Source organism: Oncorhynchus mykiss, chromosome 8, assembly GCF_013265735.2.
Source record: "Oncorhynchus mykiss isolate Arlee chromosome 8, USDA_OmykA_1.1, whole genome shotgun sequence".
NCBI classification, from domain to species: Eukaryota; Metazoa; Chordata; class Actinopteri; order Salmoniformes; family Salmonidae; genus Oncorhynchus; species Oncorhynchus mykiss.
The window spans coordinates 25219829-25239206 of NC_048572.1; the positions used below are offsets into that span (position 1 = coordinate 25219829).

The window sequence follows — 19378 nt, forward strand, 5'->3', positions numbered from 1 at the left end:
CACAGTTGTCAGTAAATACAATCAAGTACTAGTTAAAATAATTTGTTCTTAAATTCAGGTCTTCACATGTTTGTCACATCCCTCCCTCCCTCCCTCCCTCCCTCCCTCCCTCCCTCCCTCCCTCCCTCCCTCCCTCCCTCCCTCCCTCCCTCCCTCCCTCCCTGTCTGTCTGTCTGTCTGTCTGTCTGTCTGTCTGTCTGTCTGTCTGTCTGTCTGTCTGTCTCTCTCTCTCTCTCTCTCTCTCTCTCTCTCTCTCTGCTTTAGACTCTACAACACCTGAGGCCAGCACTACAGAACAAATAACTACAGTTGATAACACAACACAACTGATCACAGTTACCAGTAAGTATCATCAAGTTCTGGAGAACAAAATGTGTGTTTCACCCCTAATGTAGACTCTACAACATCTTTACCCACAACATAACAAATTACTACAGCTGACCCCACAACACAACTGATCACAGTTACTAGTAAATACAATCAAGTACTAGTTAAAATAATTTTTTCTTAAATTCAGGTCTTCACATGTTTGTCACATCCCTCCCTCCCTCCCTCCCTCCCTCCCTCCCTCCCTCCCTCCCTCCCTCGCTCTCTGTCTGTCTGTCTGTCTGTCTGTCTGTCTGTCTCTCTCTCTCTCTCTCTCTCTCTCTCTCTCTCTCTCTCTCTCTCTAATTTAGACTCTACAACACCTGAGGCCAGCACTACAGAACAAATAACCACTGTTGATAACACAACACAACTGATCACAGTTACCAGTAAGTATCATCAAGTTCTGGAGAACAAAATGTGTGTTTCTCCCCTAATGTAGACTCTACAACATCTGCACCCACAACAAAACAAATTACTACAGCTGACCCCACAACACAACTGACCACAGTTGTCAGTAAATACAATCAAGTACTAGTTAAAATAATTTGTTCTTAAAATTCAGGTCTTCACATGTTTGTCACATCCCTCCCTCCCTCCCTCCCTCCCTCCCTCCCTCCCTCCCTCCCTCCCTCCCTCCCTCCCTCCCTCCCTCCCTCCCTGTCTGTCTGTCTGTCTGTCTGTCTCTCTCTCTCTCTCTCTCTCTCTCTCTCTCTCTCTCTCTCTCTCTCTCTCTCTCTCTCTCTCTCTCTCTCTCTCTCTAATTTAGACTCTACAACACCTGAGGCCAGCACTACAGAACAAATAACCACAGTTGATAACACAACACAACTGACCACAGTTACCAGTAAATACAATCAAGTACTAGTGAAAATAATTTGTTCTGAAATTCGGGTCTTCACATGCTTGTCACAATCTCTCTCTCTCCCCCTCCCTCTCTCTCCCCCTCCCTCTCTCTCCCCCTCCCTCCCTCCCTCCCTCCCTCCCTCCCTCCCTCCCTCCCTCCCTCCCTCCCTCCCTCCCTCCCTCCCTCCCTCCCTCCCTGTCTGTCTCTCTCTCTCTCTCTCTCTCTCTCTCATTTAGACTCTACAACACCTGAGGCCAGCACTACAGAACAAATAACCACAATTGATAACACAACACAACTGACCACAGTTACCAGTAAATACAATCAAGTACTAGTGAAAATAATTTGTTCTGAAATTCGGGTCTTCACATGCTTGTCACAATCTCTCTCTCTCCCCCTCCCTCCCTCCCTGTCTGTCTGTCTGTCTGTCTGTCTGTCTGTCTGTCTGTCTGTCTGTCTGTCTGTCTGTCTGTCTGTCTGTCTGTCTGTCTGTCTGTCTGTCTGTCTGTCTGTCTGTCTCTCTCTCTCTCTCTCTCTCTCTCTCTCTCTCTCTCTCTCTCTCTCTCTAATTTAGACTCTACAACACCTGAGGCCAGCACTACAGAACAAATAACCACAGTTGATAACACAACACAACTGACCACAGTTACCAGTAAATACAATCAAGTACTAGTGAAAATAATTTGTTCTGAAATTCGGGTCTTCACATGCTTGTCACAATCTCTCTCTCTCCCCCTCCCTCTCTCTCCCCCTCCCTCCCTCCCTCCCTCCCTCCCTCCCTCCCTCCCTCCCTCCCTCCCTCCCTCCCTCCCTCCCTCCCTCCCTCCCTCCCTCCCTCCCTCCCTCCCTCCCTCTCTCTCCCCCTCACTCCCTCCCTCCCTCCCTCCCTCCCTCCCTGTCTGTCTATCTGTCTGTCTGTCTGTCTGTCTGTCTCTCTCTCTCTCTCTCTCTCTCTCTCTAATTTAGACTCTACAACACCTGAGGCCAGCACTACAGAACAAATAACCACAGTTGATAACACAACACAACTGATCACAGTTACCAGTAAGTATCATCAAGTTCTGGAGAACAAAATGTGTGTTTCTCCCCTAATCTAGACTCTACAACATCTACACCCACAACAGAACAAATTACTACAGCTGACCCCACAACACAACTGACCACAGTTGATAACACAACACAACTGACTACAGTTGATAACACAACACAACTGAACCCAGTTACCAGTAAGTGAACACTAATATATTTTAGTTAATTACAAAGTTGCATTAACGAGTCACTATCTATCACAATAGAACTGACACTAGTGACCATTAGACTAAGAGCTTCTAAAGGCTGGTAAAAACAATTCAAAAAATAGCATGAGTTTACATGAATCTGTTTCTTCTTCAATCTCTCACTATGTTGCTTATCTCTTGGTAGACTTTACTACACCTGCAGCCACAGCAAAACAGACCACTACAGCTGACCCCACAACACAATTTACCACAGTTACCTGGAAATACAGTCATTAACTGCTGAAAATAATTTGTTCTGATCTTCAGTTCATCACACATTTGTCACAATCTCTCTCTCTCTCTCTCTCTCTCTGCTTTAGACTCTACAACACCTGAGGCCAGCACTACAGAACAAATAACTACAGTTGATAACACAACACAACTGACCACAGTTACCAGTAAATACAATCAAGTACTAGTGAAAATAATTTGTTCTGAAATTCAGGTCTTCACATGTTTGTCACAATCTCTCTCTCTCTCTCCCTCCCTCCCTCCCTCCCTCCCTCCCTCCCTCCCTCCCTCCCTCCCTCCCTCCCTCCCTCCCTCCCTCCCTCCCTCCCTCCCTCCCTCCCTCACTCTCTGTCTGTCTGTCTGTCTGTCTCTCTGTCTCTCTCTCTCTCTAATTTAGACTCTACAACACCTGAGGCCAGCACTACAGAACAAATAACCACAGTTGATAACACAACACAACTGATCACATTTACCAGTAAGTATCATCAAGTTCTGGAGAACAAAATGTGTGTTTCTCCCCTAATGTAGACTCTACAACATCATCATCTACACCCACAACAGAACAAATTACTACAGCTGACCCCACAATACATCTGACCACAGTTGTCAGTAAATACAATCAAGTACTAGTTAAAATAATTTGTTCTTAAATTCAGGTCTTCACATGTTTGTCACATCCCTCCCTCCCTCCCTCCCTCCCTCCCTCCCTCCCTCCCTCCCTCCCTCCCTCCCTCCCTCCCTCCCTCCCTCCCTCCCTCCCTCTCTGTCTGTCTGTCTGTCTGTCTGTCTGTCTGTCTGTCTGTCTGTCTGTCTGTCTCTCTCTCTCTCTCTCTCTCTCTCTCTCTCTGCTTTAGACTCTACAACACCTGAGGCCAGCACTACAGAACAAATAACTACAGTTGATAACACAACACAACTGATCACAGTTACCAGTAAGTATCATCAAGTTCTGGAGAACAAAATGTGTGTTTCACCCCTAATGTAGACTCTACAACATCTTTACCCACAACATAACAAATTACTACAGCTGACCCCACAACACAACTGATCACAGTTACTAGTAAATACAATCAAGTACTAGTTAAAATATTTTTTTCTTAAATTCAGGTCTTCACATGTTTGTCACATCCCTCCCTCCCTCCCTCCCTCCCTCCCTCCCTCCCTCCCTCCCTCCCTCCCTCCCTCCCTCCCTCCCTCCCTCCCTCCCTCCCCCGCTCTCTGTCTGTCTGTCTGTCTGTCTGTCTGTCTCTCTCTCTCTCTCTCTCTCTCTCTCTCTCTAATTTAGACTCTACAACACCTGAGGCCAGCACTACAGAACAAATAACCACTGTTGATAACACAACACAACTGATCACAGTTACCAGTAAGTATCATCAAGTTCTGGAGAACAAAATGTGTGTTTCTCCCCTAATGTAGACTCTACAACATCTGCACCCACAACAAAACAAATTACTACAGCTGACCCCACAACACAACTGACCACAGTTGTCAGTAAATACAATCAAGTACTAGTTAAAATAATTTGTTCTTAAAATTCAGGTCTTCACATGTTTGTCACATCCCTCCCTCCCTCCCTCCCTCCCTCCCTCCCTCCCTCCCTCCCTCCCTCCCTCCCTCCCTCCCTCCCTCCCTCCCTCCCTCCCTCCCTCCCTCCCTGTCTATCTGTCTGTCTATCTGTCTGTCTCTCTCTCTCTCTCTCTCTCTCTCTCTCTAATTTAGACTCTACAACACCTGAGGCCAGCACTACAGAACAAATAACCACAGTTGATAACACAACACAACTGATCACAGTTACCAGTAAGTATCATCAAGTTCTGGAGAACAAAATGTGTGTTTCTCCCCTAATCTAGACTCTACAACATCTACACCCACAACAGAACAAATTACTACAGCTGACCCCACAACACAACTGACCACAGTTGATAACACAACACAACTGACTACAGTTGATAACACAACACAACTGAACCCAGTTACCAGTAAGTGAACACTAATATATTTTAGTTAATTACAAAGTTGCATTAACGAGTCACTATCTATCACAATAGAACTGACACTAGTGACCATTAGACTAAGAGCTTCTAAAGGCTGGTAAAAACAATTCAAAAAATAGCATGAGTTTACATGAATCTGTTTCTTCTTCAATCTCTCACTATGTTGCTTATCTCTTGGTAGACTTTACTACACCTGCAGCCACAGCAAAACAGACCACTACAGCTGACCCCACAACACAATTTACCACAGTTACCTGGAAATACAGTCATTAACTGCTGAAAATAATTTGTTCTGATCTTCAGTTCATCACACATTTGTCACAATCTCTCTCTCTCTCTCTCTCTCTCTGCTTTAGACTCTACAACACCTGAGGCCAGCACTACAGAACAAATAACTACAGTTGATAACACAACACAACTGACCACAGTTACCAGTAAATACAATCAAGTACTAGTGAAAATAATTTGTTCTGAAATTCAGGTCTTCACATGTTTGTCACAATCTCTCTCTCTCTCTCTCTCTCTCTCTCTCTCTCTCTCTCTCTCTCTCTCTCTCTCTCCCTCCCTCCCTCGCTGTCTGTATGTCTGTCTGTCTGTCTGTCTGTCTGTCTGTCTGTCTGTCTGTCTGTCTGTCTGTCTCTCTCTCTCTCTCTCTCTCTCTCTCTCTCTCTCTCTCTCTCTCTCTCTCTCTCTCTCTCTCTCTTTCTCTCTCTCTCTCTCTCTCTCTCTAATTTAGACTCTACGACACCTGAGGCCAGCACTACAGAACAAATGACCAAAGTTACCAGTAAGTTTCATCAAGTTCTGGAGAACAAAACTTGTCTGAAGCAGAGTTCACTACCAAACGATCTGACATTCAATCACCATGTTTCTTCCCTTCTGTAGACTCTACAACAACTCCACCCACAACAGGACAAAGTACTACAGCTGACCCCACAACACAACTGACCACAATTACCAGTATGACTGCAAACATATTTTAGTTCAGAACAAAATGGCATTTTTGTTGTCACTATCTGTCACAACAGAACTGACCACAGTGACAAGTGCTTTTAAAGGCCATCAAATACTACTGAGTCATTATGAGTTTCTGTTAATCTACTTCTTTAGTTTATCACTATGTTTCTCCTCTCTTGGTAGACTTTACTACACCTGCAGCTACAACAAATCAGACCACTACAGTTGACCCCACAACACAACCGACCACAGACACGAGTAAGTGTCATCAACTTCTGTATAACAAAACCTGTCTGAAGCAGACCTAACAACCTGTTACTTCTCTGCTGTAGACTCTACTGCACCCACAAATACATTAACTACTGAATCAACACCAGCATTAAGTACAAAAACAACACCACCAACTGTGATAATACCACCACCAACCACAATTGCAAAACCTGCTGGTGTGTGTAAGAATAGAGGATGTTTCTGAAGACTTCTAAATGAATCCTGACCACATTCACCAGTAGGTGAACCATAGTTCACCAAACAGATCTAACAATGTAACAGTCTGTCACTACTGTATATAACCGCTTTGCTGTAGCCTCTGCAACACTTTAGCCCACAACAGAACAGAGAACAACCACCACAGGTAGCACAGGTGTTGTTCTGTGATCCCACCTCCAGTTTTGTACTGTAGCTTTCACTTACTACTAAGCCATGTGTCTCTCCCAACAGGAACTACAGTAACTACTGAACCACCACCAGCAACTACAAAAACGACACCACCAACAACAATACCACCAACAACACCACCAACAACAGTACCACCACCAACAACAATACCACCACCAACACCACCAACACCACCAACAACAACACCACCAACACCACCAACAACAACACCACCATCAACTACAAAACCAGCTGGTATGTGTAAGAATAGAAGATGTTTCTGAACACTGCTGAATGAATCCTGATTATGCCATGATTATGAAAAATCATGAATCAATCATGAACCTTGATGGGTGAGAAGGTTACAGAGGCTACAACAAAACATGTTAACCTCTCACCATTAGCAATAGCATTTTTGGGGTGTATGATGTGCCTCTGTTAATTTCTCAGTCATTATTATTCACGATTCATTCACATTTATCCATAATCATGGTAGCATCCACATTCATGTAGAAGTGTTCAGAGACATCTTCTATTCTTACTTACAATAAAAGGGTCTCCAAAATGACACAATGCATTATTCACCATTCAGTTCCTATAGGGAAAAATATCATCTGATCATCATTATGCAAATGCATTCAATGAGTTTGTTGAGTCACAAGCTTGATTTAGTCGTTGAGTGCAAGGAATATGAGAACAAATACTACACTTGTGACTACTTTACTACACTATAAGTACATTTTTCTTATGACTTTCTCAAATGTGGGGACAAGATACATAAAGTGCTTTAATTTCTTTATTTTTTAATATTTTTTTATTTTTCATTTTTATAAAAAAACAAAAATGGTATTTCATGGTATCAGTCAGTTCAGTTGAGTCAGACTCATCACTGCAACTCCCGTACGGACTCGTTCGAGGCGAAGGTCAAGAGCTGTGCGTCCTCCGAAACACAACCCAACCAAGCCGTACTGCCTCTGGACACAATGCCCACTTAACCCGGAAGCCAGCCGCACCAATGTGTTGGAGGAAACACCGTACACCTGGCGACCGTGTCAGCGTGCATTGTGCCCGGCCAGCCACAGGAGTCTCTAGTACGCGATGGGACAAGGACATCCCTGCCGGCCAAACCTTCCCCTAACCCGGAAGATGCTGGGACAATTGTGCGCCGCCCCATGGGTCTTCCGGTCGCGGCCGGCTGTGACAGAGCCTGGACTCGAACCCAAAATCTCTAATCTCAGGGCCACTCGGGAGGCCCTGTGCTTTAATTTCTAAACAGTAAAACAGACATGTATGAAAATACCCTCAAATAACAGGACACATTCTGTACTGTTGCCTCATATGAAACATTTGATCTCAATTCCAAAAGGCTGGAGTATAAAACCAAATGTAACACTTTATCTCCACTGTCCAAATCCATATGGAGGGGAGTAAATAATAGGATACACAGTATAGGTAGCAACAATGCCATTCCATTTAAGCACATTTGTCATTCTTCTTCTTTTGTTTCAGATATTCTGTTGCTGGCGATGTCCTTCAAAATGAATGAAGAGTTCACCAACGACCTAAATGATAAAAATAGTGTCAAATACAAAAAGTACAGAGACGATATTGAACCAGTTGTAAGTACATGACTCAAGCTATTGTTGGCCCAAGTAAATAATAAAATGCATTAAATAACTATTCCTCCAATTATCTAGCCAGGGTACATTTTCAGTGTAATGATTATGAATGCTTCGGATGTACACTATATATACAAAAGTATGTGGAAACCCCTTCAAATGATTGGATTCGGCTATTTCAATCACACCCGTTACTGACAGGTGTATAAAACCAAGCCATGCGCAATGCTAAGCATCGGCTGGAGTGGTGTAAAGCTCACCGCCATTGGACTCTGGAGCAGTGGAAATGCGTTCTCTGGAGTGATGGAGCACGCTTCACCATCTGGCAGTCTGGCAAACTAATCAGGAGAACGCTACCTGCCCAAATGCATAGTTCCAACTGTAAAGTTTGGTGGAGGGGGAATAATGTCTGGGGCTGTTTTTCATGGTTCAGGCTCCTTAGCTCCAGTGAAGGGAAATCTTAACGCTACAGCGTACAATGACATTCTAGATGATTCTGTGCTTCCAACATTGTGGAAACAGTTTGGGGAAGGCCCTTTTCTGTTTCAGCATGACAATGCCCCCGTGCACAAAGCGAGATCCATACAGAAATGGTTTGTCGAGATCGTTGTGGAAAAACTTGACTGGCCTGAACAGAGCCCTGACCTCAACCCCATCGAACACCTTTGGGATGAATTGGAACGCCAACTGCGAGCCAGGCCTAATTGCTCAACATCACCTCACTATTGCTCTTGTGGCTGAAAGGAATCAAGTCCCCACAGCAATGTTCCAACATCTAGTGTAAAGCCTTCCAGAAGAGTGGCTGTTATAGCAGCAAAGGGGGGACCAACTCTATAGTTCGACGAGCAGGTTTACACATACTTTTGGTCATGTAGTGCATTGGAAATATTGCAAAAAACATTTTTTACATGATCAATGTCATTATCTCACACAGATCCAGGCCCAGTATAGGAAGAACATGCCAGGGTTTATTTCAGCAGCATTGACAAGTTTCAGGTAGGTATCTACTGTTGTTATGGAAGTAAGCTGTTTCCATTCAACATGTATTTATTTCTGTATTCTCTCTTTGGTTCCTGTTAACAGCCGTGGAAGTGTTATAGCCAACTTTGATGTTAAGACCACAGCTGCAGACCCCACTGCAATTAACAAAGCTAATGCTGGACTTGCAACATCACTTCCAGCTGTTTATCAAGTTGACATTAGCTCTTTCAATATCATTTATAGCAGTAAGTCCTTAAAAACGTTCTCAAATCACATTATTGCAAATTCTTATGACCAAATAAAAGATGCTTTAAATATCGGTCTAAAAAACTGTTGACCACGAATGTCTCAATCTTTTCCAAGGTAGCACAGTATTACGTTATAAACCAACTACCATTTACACTGATGGCACCATGACTCTGGAGTGTGGACCACCTCCTGATACTGTAAAGATGGGAACCATTAAAAGCGTTGAGTGGAAACGAAAGGGAAGAGTTTTAACATCGACTGGAAGGTTCACCATCAATACAGATGATTTTGCATCAAAAAAGACAACACTTGGTATCAAAAATGTAATTGCTGATGATAAAGGTAAGTTAAAGAGTGTATTTTTTACGCTTTTTTAAAATACAATTAAACTACCCTGGCTGGAAAGCAGGAGTCTATAATCTAAATATTATCAATTGTGTCATGACAATTTTATTATCTTTTTTTAATCACTGTTACATTTTGGTTTCTATAACATTGAAATCTCAAAACCCAGAGCATACCCACCCAAAGTTAAAGATATTGTCCAGATATTGTTTCTTGACTCAACAATGTCAATATTGTTTCATCCCAGGGGAATATGAATGCACTCTGAAGAGTGACGAAATCTATTTCTACCAAATGGGTCAAATTGACATCAAAGATGCTCCCATTATTCAAACGAAGACAGAAATCAATACCAAATGTGTGCCGGGGAATAATCAGCCATTGGAGTGTTGTGTGCAGACTCCCTATAAACTAATGTGGAAAGAAGGCAATGTAGTATTGCTCACAAGTAAGTGTTTGTTGAAAATCAGACTTCCTTTTCAATATGACAAGAGACCAAATAAATAAACGCATAAACCATGTTATCTATATTATAACCATCTGACCTTTTTTTTACATGTATCATTTATAGATGAGACTTCTGACAATTGCATTCAATATAAATATCAAATTCAAAACTGTGATGTATCATCCAAAGTTGTCAAATTAACATGCCAAGTGAAAGACCCAACAGGATATGAAAAGACTACAAAATTGACTATTTTCGTAGGAGGTAAGTACCGTATTTTCTGTCTTTGAATACAGTATTTGCTGTTTCAAATTTCTAAAAAAATAAATAATGTTTTCTAGTTGAAATTTGCAACAATCTGGAATATGGTAGTGGCCAAGAGAAAGACACATCAGTGGCACCATGTAAGAAAGGTGAGGATGGAATAAAGACAGCGATTTGTAAAAGTGGACTTTGGATACCTCAGACTGACACTTGTGTCTTGACTGCAATCAATGAGCTACTGACCTCATCTCAGGTAATACTTTTTAATAACACCTACCATGACTGGTAAACCCTAGCAATCGTTGTCTTAACTGTATTTATAATTTGGAGCATGATTTTCTGTTGTTGTTATCCATTTGAAGGAAAACTCATTTGTATGATTTGAGAGTTTTGTAAGCAATTGTGATATTTATTTATTTTCAAACATGTTTCTCTTAGATGTCCTAAATGTAAGTGTATGACATTCAGGATATTTGCTAAGTATAATCATATCTTCCTCTGCAGGACTTGAAAGAGGCAACAGTTGAAGAATTTTTAACAAAACTGAATAATACCGCTGTTGATCTAAAAGAGAAAATCGTCAGTTCAAGTGCAACTATTTCGACCATTGTTGATATTCTGAGAATTGTTGCAAGCGTTTCAAAGAATATCAGCCAGTCTGAGATAAAGGTATGTTGAAAACAAACAAAACAAGCACAGATAAACTGTAGAGATCAGTGCAAGAGAAACAAAAATATACAGTATATCAGTTCACTTGGTTTTAGTATACTTTGAATGCATGAAGTTTGGAAATAAGTTAATGCTTTAAATAAAGTAAAACTAATGAAATAGACTTAAGATTATTGATAGTGGTGAGATGAGCATGTTTTGCTTTGAAAAAGAATAACGAAAGTATTAACATTAAGTTTGGACCTAACTCAGATTTCTCATTGACTCCCAGAACATTCTAGAAACAGTGAATGTCCTAGTTTCTGATGAAGCAAAAGAATCCTGGGTCTTTCTCAATGCCGACCAAAATAAGAACACCAGCTCTAGTTTACTGGGCTCCATGGAATTTTTTGCAGGTTCTCTCCCAACGACGTCCTTTAATGTGACAACAAAACTAATTCAGTTAAACCAAGACACATTTGACAACTCATTCAGCACAAACTTAAATTCAAGTGTGTTAATAGAGATTCCAGAGACTAATTCCAAACACCTCACCATCACCACTCTAACGTTCCACACCCTCAGAAATGTGTTACCTGCCAGGAACGGCAGCAACCAAAGTGCCAATGACAACACCATCAATGGTGTTGTAGTGATGGTGAAGTTGAATGGAACGACTAAAAATGTCTCATTGAGCTTCGACAAGTTTAACAAGTCGCTCACATTCAATCCTCAGTGTGTTTTCTGGAACTTCAGCCTTTTTAACAGCCTTGGAGGATGGGATGACACAGGATGTAAACTGAAGTCTAATGAGAAGGGCAAGGTCACCTGTCACTGTAACCATCTGACCTCCTTCTCCATTTTGATGTCAACTTCCATTCCGAAAGAGATTCAAGATGCTTTGGATATAATCACTTATGTTGGAGTTGGCATATCGATGGGTAGCTTAGTAATTTGTCTCATCATTGAGGCTTGTGTATGGAAGGCCATGACCAGAAACAACACCTCTTACATGCGCCATGTCTCCATTGTGAACATCGCTGTGTCTCTCCTGATTGCCGACATTTGGTTCATTATTGGTGCATCAATATCAAAAAATACCCTTGAAAACCCAGGCGAAGACACCAGAACACCTATACCGGCATGTACTGCAGCTACGTTTTTCATTCACTTTTTCTACCTTGCTCTGTTCTTTTGGATGCTGATCTCAGGCCTTCTCCTTTTCTACCGGACCATCTTGGTTTTCTCCCATATGTCAAAATCAACTATGCTGGCGATTGGCTTCTCAGTAGGCTATGGGGCACCTCTTATCATTGCTGTTGTTACTGTGGCAGCAACAGCTCCTAGTGGTGGATACATCAAGGAAAACCAGGCATGTTGGCTCAACTGGGACAAGACAATGGCTCTCCTTGCTTTTGTGATCCCTGCCCTGACCATAGTGGTCATCAACTTTTTGATCCTGATTGTGGTTCTGTACAAAATGCTGAGGAGAGGGGTGGGGGATGCTACCCAGCCAGATGAGAGAAATGCTGTTGTGGTCATTGCCAGGTGTCTGGCCATTCTGACTCCATTCTTTGGCCTTACCTGGGGACTGGGAGTAGGAACCATGATTGATCCAACAAATAAGGGAATCCATGTTGTATTTGCCCTCTTCAATTCACTACAGGTAACTAAATACATTGGTGCATTATTTTCCATAATAGTGCCATACACTGAAATCTTCATTTCATTTTTATTTTCCAACTGAAAGTTGCAAGTAATGAGTTCTGATGTAAAATGTCAACATGTTTACAACTACATTTGTTTTCATGATGTCGGACAACATTGGCAACATTGTATGATGTACATTAATCTTTCATCTTTCTTGAAAAGGGTTTCTTTGTTTTGGTGTTTGGAACACTTTTAGACGGCAAGGTATGTGTCTGAAAAGTCATACATTTTTTGTTTATACCCTTTTTAAGAGCATTTAAGAGTGTTGTGATTTTTTTATGAAATGGTCCTGTGCTTTCAGATCCGGTCAGCTATAGTAGGAACGTTCTCTTCCATCCTCCCAGGCTCTGACCGTACGAGGGTAAGTACATCTCTTCCCACCGTTTCTTCTATATTTACCTCAAATGATTCATGTTAATTACATGTGTACTATGTGCACTGATGATCCTTGTATTTAGACATGTTTTGCAATTTCAGAATGCTCAAGGTAAACCATGAGTTTAATGGGCTGCTTGTGGCCTTCCTCGTAGATTCAGTTCTCTCTGATAAGACTTACTACTGTATCAGCGAACATTGATTGCCCAATGAGTGTATATCATTTCTTTTGTCCATTCCAGAGTACCAGTGGTGGCGCGGCAACATCATCAACCAGTGCATTAAACTTCATCCGAAGAAGGATAAGGAGGAGTAAGCTCACCATTTTTTTTTTTTTTTTGAATTTTGAAATGATCACAGTTCTTTAAATATTTGGTTTCTTAAATAATCACCCTGCCTTGCTTTCTATAACAAACCAACTGTTTGACTTCTCTTGCTTTGACAGATGTCTACAATGTTTCGGAAGTTGCAAATTCTTCCAACAGCACTGGTGCTACAGAGTCTTTCATCAACACCTAAAAGTACCCAATGGTCATACTTGAGTTAAAGTATAGATACCTTACTATGAAGTTACTCAGGTAAAAGTCACTCAGTGAAAAACTACTTGAGTAAATTGATTTGTTTTTAAATATACTTAAGTATCAAAAGTAAATGTAATTGATAAAAATATACGTAAGTATCAAAAGTAAAAGTATAAATAATTTAAAATTCTTTCTTTTAAGCAAAGCAGATGGCACCATTTTATTGTTTTTAAAATGTATGTTTAGCCAAGAATTATAGCCTTTGACCTGGACCTGCCATAAAACATGGCTTGGTCCAACACACAATGAATCTATTGATGTGAAGATTTGTGGACTTTTCTGGAATAATGTTGTGAGTTCTACAGTGCCTTGCAAAATGATTCATCCTCATTTCCTATTTTGTTGCATTAAAACCTGTAATTTAAATAGATTTTTATTTGGATTTCATGCAATGGACATACAAAATAATCAAAATTGGTGAAATGAAATTTAAAAAATAACTTGTTTAAAAAAATTAAAAATATTATAACACGGAAAAGTGGTGTGTGCATATGTATTCACCCCCTTTGCTGTGAAGTCCCCAAATAAGATCTTGTGCAACCAATTACCTTCATAACTCACATAATTTGTTAAATGAAGTCCACCTGTGTGCAATCTAAGTGTCACATGATCTGTCACATGACCTCAGTATATATACACCTGTTCTGAATGGTCCCAAAGTCTGCAACACCACTAAGCAAGGGGCACCACCAAGCAAGCGGAACCATGAAGACCAAGGAGCTCTCCAAACAGGTCAGGGACAAAGTTGTGGAGAAGTACAAATCATGGTTGGGTTATACAAAATATCAGAACATTTGAACATCCCACAGAGCACCATTAAATCCATTATTAAAAAATTTAAAGAATATGGCACCATAACAAACCTATCTAGAAGAAAAAGAAACGCACACCTATTTAGGCAAGGTGCTGGTTAGCGGAGTAGAAAACTTAAAAATAAAAGAGAGCCGCACACTCTAGGAGCTCAGATGCAAAAATTTAATTACCAACGTTTCGACAGCCAAGCTGTCTTCATCAGGGTATAATCACAAACACTGCGGGATGACTCGTTTATATAGTGTCAAAAGACACAGGTGTCTGTAATCATGGCCAAGAGTGGCCTAATATAATTGGTTAATTATCAAATATTAAAATGGCATACAAAGAACAGCATACAAACCTGCCAAGAGAGGGCCTCCCATCAAAACTCACAGACCAGGCAAGGAGGGCATTAATCAGAGAGGCAACAAAGAGACCAAAGATAACCCTGAAGGAGCTGCAAAGCTCCACAGCGGAGATTGGAGTATCTGTCCATAGGACCACTTCAAGCCGTACACTCCACAGAGCTGGGCTTTACGGAAGAGTGGCCATAAAAAGCCATTGCTTAAAGAACAATATAAGCAAACACGTTGGGTGTTCGCCAAAAGGCATGTGGGAGACTCCCCAAACATATGGAACAAGGTACTCTGGTCAGATGAGTCTAAAAGTTTGCTTTTTGGCCATCAAGGAAAATGCTATGTCTGGCGCAAACCCAACACCTCTCATCATCCCGAGAACATCATCCACACAGTGAAGCATGGGGGTGGCAGCATCATGCTGTGGGGATGTTTTTCATCAACAGGGACTAGGAAACTGGTCAGAATTAAAGGAATGATGGGTGGCGCTAAATACAGGGAAATTCTTGAGGGAAACCTGTTTCAGTCTTCCAGAGATTTGAGACTGGGACGGAGGTTCACCTTCCAGCAGGGCAATGACCCTAAGCATACTGCTAAAGCAACACTTGAGTGGTTTAAGGGGAAACATTTAAATGTCTAGTCTGGCCTAGTCAAAGCCCAGACCTCAATCCAATTGAGAATCTGTGGCATGACTTAAAGATCGCTGTACACCAGCGGAACCCAACCAACTTGAAGGAGCTGGAGAAGTTTTGCCTTGAAGAATGGGCAAAAATCCCAGTGGTTAGATGTGCCAAGCTTATAGAGACATACCCCAAGAGACTTGCAGCTGTAATTGCTGAAAAAGGTGGCTCTACAAAGTATTGACCTTGGGGGGATGAGTAGTTATGCACGCTCAAGTTTTCTTTTTTTGTGTGTCTTATTTCTTGTTAGTTTCACAATAAAACATATTCAAAGTGGTAGGCATGTTGAGAAAATCAGATGACACAAACCCCCCAAAAATCTATTTTAATTCCAGGTTGTAAGGCAACAAAATAGGAAAATGCCCTGGGTGAATACTTTCGCAAGCCACTGTATAAGGGTTCTGTCTGAGAGACTTGCCTCTTTTTTGTTGTACACGTTTATGAGTCTAGACGCTACAGTAAATGATGGACCAGCTTGAACCAGCTTCTGAACAAGACATAGCACTTTAAATTATGTATGGTATTGAAGTACTTTTTCTTTTTTGCGATTCAGATTTCCAAAGAAACCGTAGCAATATTCAAATATAATAGATGACCAGACAATTGCAGGAACTTATGAAGGTCAATTAGCTGCATTGGTACAGACAAGTGCTAACTGTATGACAGAGAGTTCGCCTTTTTTTAAATACATTTTTACTTAATTTCTGTGCGTTGTATTAAGACATGTTATACAGCTGCTATTGACTTTTCTTATGTAATGGGCATATTTTAAATGTGTATAATATATTGTTGAAGATGCTTCTACAGTAGATCATGTTGGATACACAAGTAGTAACAAAGAGTTTTGTCTCGTTGATCCTGTCTCACAGACGGTGTTGCTGCAACTCGATTAAAAAAGTCTTGGTTCAACCATCTACCCAATAAAGATGCCGTGTTTGCCATATTCACGGTGCGATTTCTGCTTTCCCAATGACTTGGCACCACACTGATCAAAATAAATGAAAGTGTATGTGTCACGTGCCCCGAATACAACAGGTGTAGAGACCTTACGGCTAAACGCTTACTTATAGGCCCTTACCAAAGGTGCAATTTTTAAGTAAAAAATAGGTATTAGCAACCCTCTCACAAACCCAGGACCTGCATTTTGCTCTGATGTTTCCTTTCTTTTTGTTTTCTCCTTTTCGTTAATGCTAAAAAAAAAGGTCATGCTAAAATAGACTAAAAGTCAAGTCATGAGTGAGATCAGTTGAACAGAATAGACGTTTTGTTTTGTATGTATATTATGTATTTTCTTCTACTGCTTAAGTCACTTCTTTTCATGACCAACCTGACTTTGCATCAGTTGAAGCTTGTGTGTATGTTCTTATATTTCCTTGAGTTTCTTTTTCCTGTTGGCCTTTTTCTCTCTTTCTCTTTCTTTGGGTAAATGGACAAAGGCAGGTTCCTCTAAATTTAGTTTGGTGGGTGCTATCTGGAATCCTTGGGACGCCCCCATGTTGCGAATGCGTTGGATATCATCCAATCACAATCCAACAGCCGTCTCTCAAGCTTTGTAGGCGTTACCAAGTTTAGATGGCCAGAGATACAGTACTTAGACAAAGGAGCGGCTGGCTACTAAGAATTTATGTTTCGATCCTGTCAGGCAGACTCAAAAATCCTGACAGAATTATTATGATGATGATAGCTAGCTAATGTTACTCCATCTTGTCATGGGCTAGCCTGCTAGATAGCTAGCTAGTTAGCAGAGCAATGCAGCCGATTATACCACAGACAGAAGGGGTAACCCAGACAAGTCACAGGGGCTATAAAGCTGAAGCGTCTGTTTAGAACATTTTCTCCGCCGTTTGGTGTGACGCAGACCCGGTGGTGAACATGGTCAAACGGAGAAGACATTGTCTGTCCTGCTGAGTTTTGATGCAGAGTTTTGCCCAACAAGGTCAAGCTAGGATGTTTCAGTTATCCCGTGAGAGCTTTAATTCGGAAAATACTACAGTGTTTAGGAGGGAGATTCTTAGATTTGAGAAGTGTGCAGGAGGGCATGAGATGAAGGAATGTGTAGTATCAGTGGAGAAAGTTGTGTGTGTTAGCTGTGGGGGTGCCCATCCCAGCTAGCAATGAGGAATTGGCCCAGAAACGGCCCACTTCCAGGGTGGCCGGAACTGATTGAATCGGCCCGGAATCGGGTGTCGGACTCGGCCCGGAATCAAAATGAACGACTGTCCGGAATCGTCCCAAGTACATCGGCCCGTTTCCGTCTACCGGAATCAGCCGACTTTCCCGGCATCTTAACAGAATCCCCCAGAAGCGTCCCGATACAAATTTAAATAAGTGTATACAAAATGACCCGATTTAGTGATTTTAAATATTACTATTATGCATTTTATGCATTTTATACATTTAAAAAAATATATATATATATTTCACCTTTATTTAACCAGGTAGGCTAGTTGAGAACAAGTTCTCATTTGCAACTGCGACCTGGCCAAGATAAGGCATAGCAGTGTGAACAGACAACACAGAGTTACACATGGAGTAAACAATTAACAAGTCAATAACACAGTAGAAAAAAGGGGAGTCTATATATACATTGTGTGCAAAAGGCATGAGAAGGTTGCCTACCTTCTCATGCCTTTTGCACACAATGTATAATAATTACAATTATGCAGATTAACACTGGAGTGATAAATGATCAGATGGTTATGTACAGGTAGAGATATTGGTGTGCAAAAGAGCAGAAAAATAAATAAATAAAAACAGTATGGGGATGAGGTAGGTGAAAATGGGTGGGCTATTTACCAATAGACTATGTACAGCTGCAGCAATCGGTTAGCTGCTCAGATAGCAGATGTTTGAAGTTGGTGAGGGAGATAAAAGTCTCCAACTTCAGCGATTTTTGCAATTCGTTCCAGTCACAGGCAGCAGAGAACTGGAACGAAAGGCGGCCAAATGAGGTGTTGGCTTTAGGGATGATCAGTGAGATACACCTGCTGGAGCGCGTGCTACGGATGGGTGTTGCCATCGTAACCAGTGAACTGAGATAAGGCGGAGCTTTACCTAGCATGGACTTGTAGATGACCTGGAGCCAGTGGGTCTGGCGACGAATATGTAGCGAGGGCCAGCCGACTAGAGCATACAAGTCGCAGTGGTGGGTGGTATAAGGTGCTTTAGTGACAAAACGGATGGCACTGTGATAAACTGCATCCAGTTTGCTGAGTAGAGTGTTGGAAGCAATTTTGTAGATGACATCGCCGAAGTCGAGGATCGGTAGGATAGTCAGTTTTACTAGGGTAAGTTTGGCGGCGTGAGTGAAGGAGGCTTTGTTGCGGAATAGAAAGCCGACTCTTGATTTGATTTTCGATTGGAGATGTTTGATATGGGTCTGGAAGGAGAGTTTAGAGTCTAGCCAGACACCTAGGTACTTATAGATGTCCACATATTCAAGGTCGGAACCATCCAGGGTGGTGATGCTGGTCAGGCGTGCGGGTGCAGGCAGCGAACGGTTGAACAGCATGCATTTGGTTTTACTAGCGTTTAAGAGCAGTTGGAGGCCACGGAAGGAGTGCTGTATGGCATTGAAGCTCGTTTGGAGGTTAGATAGCACAGTGTCCAAGGACGGGCCGGAAGTATATAGAATGGTGTCGTCTGCGTAGAGGTGGATCAGGGAATCGCCCGCAGCATGAGAAACATCATTGATATATACAGAGAAAAGAGTCGGCCCGAGAATTGAACCCTGTGGCACCCCCATAGAGACTGCCAGAGGACCGGACAGCATGCCCTCCGATTTGACACACTGAACTCTGTCTGCAAAGTAATTGGTGAACCAGGCAAGGCAGTCATCCGAAAAACCGAGGCTACTGAGTCTGCCGATAAGAATACGGTGATTGACAGAGTCGAAAGCCTTGGCAAGGTCTATGAAGACGGCTGCACAGTACTGTCTTTTATCGATGGCGGTTATGATATCGTTTAGTACCTTGAGCGTGGCTGAGGTACACCCGTGA

The 19378-nt window shown here is 41.9% G+C and overlaps 1 protein-coding gene across 50 annotated transcripts in view; it reads left to right on the forward strand.

The window, feature by feature from the left end:
- adgrf8 (adhesion G protein-coupled receptor F8) overlaps positions 1 to 14335 on the forward strand; it is a 37358-nt gene extending 23023 nt beyond the window's left edge. For 27 of the 50 annotated variants that reach the window (XM_036985114.1, XM_036985113.1, XM_036985125.1 and 24 more), the window contains 31 exons: positions 265 to 342; positions 678 to 755; positions 1136 to 1213; positions 1450 to 1527; positions 1788 to 1865; positions 2180 to 2257; positions 2311 to 2439; positions 2811 to 2888; positions 3119 to 3196; positions 3576 to 3653; positions 4007 to 4084; positions 4441 to 4518; positions 4572 to 4700; positions 5072 to 5149; positions 5452 to 5502; positions 5601 to 5675; positions 5856 to 5930; positions 6393 to 6584; positions 7839 to 7948; positions 8883 to 8944; positions 9032 to 9174; positions 9293 to 9520; positions 9771 to 9971; positions 10095 to 10235; positions 10313 to 10488; positions 10740 to 10904; positions 11176 to 12549; positions 12756 to 12797; positions 12895 to 12954; positions 13211 to 13280; positions 13414 to 14335. In XM_036985114.1, the coding sequence (XP_036841009.1) occupies positions 265 to 342; positions 678 to 755; positions 1136 to 1213; positions 1450 to 1527; positions 1788 to 1865; positions 2180 to 2257; positions 2311 to 2439; positions 2811 to 2888; positions 3119 to 3196; positions 3576 to 3653; positions 4007 to 4084; positions 4441 to 4518; positions 4572 to 4700; positions 5072 to 5149; positions 5452 to 5502; positions 5601 to 5675; positions 5856 to 5930; positions 6393 to 6584; positions 7839 to 7948; positions 8883 to 8944; positions 9032 to 9174; positions 9293 to 9520; positions 9771 to 9971; positions 10095 to 10235; positions 10313 to 10488; positions 10740 to 10904; positions 11176 to 12549; positions 12756 to 12797; positions 12895 to 12954; positions 13211 to 13280; positions 13414 to 13487 (4433 nt within the window). In that variant the 3' untranslated portion in view covers positions 13488 to 14335. The remainder of the gene's footprint in view (positions 1 to 264; positions 343 to 677; positions 756 to 1135; positions 1214 to 1449; positions 1528 to 1787; positions 1866 to 2179; positions 2258 to 2310; positions 2440 to 2810; positions 2889 to 3118; positions 3197 to 3575; positions 3654 to 4006; positions 4085 to 4440; positions 4519 to 4571; positions 4701 to 5071; positions 5150 to 5451; positions 5503 to 5600; positions 5676 to 5855; positions 5931 to 6392; positions 6585 to 7838; positions 7949 to 8882; positions 8945 to 9031; positions 9175 to 9292; positions 9521 to 9770; positions 9972 to 10094; positions 10236 to 10312; positions 10489 to 10739; positions 10905 to 11175; positions 12550 to 12755; positions 12798 to 12894; positions 12955 to 13210; positions 13281 to 13413) is intronic. The other 23 variants (XM_036985117.1, XM_036985116.1, XM_036985115.1 and 20 more) reach the window with 23 other exon arrangements.
- Positions 14336 to 19378: the final 5043 nt, after the last annotated feature.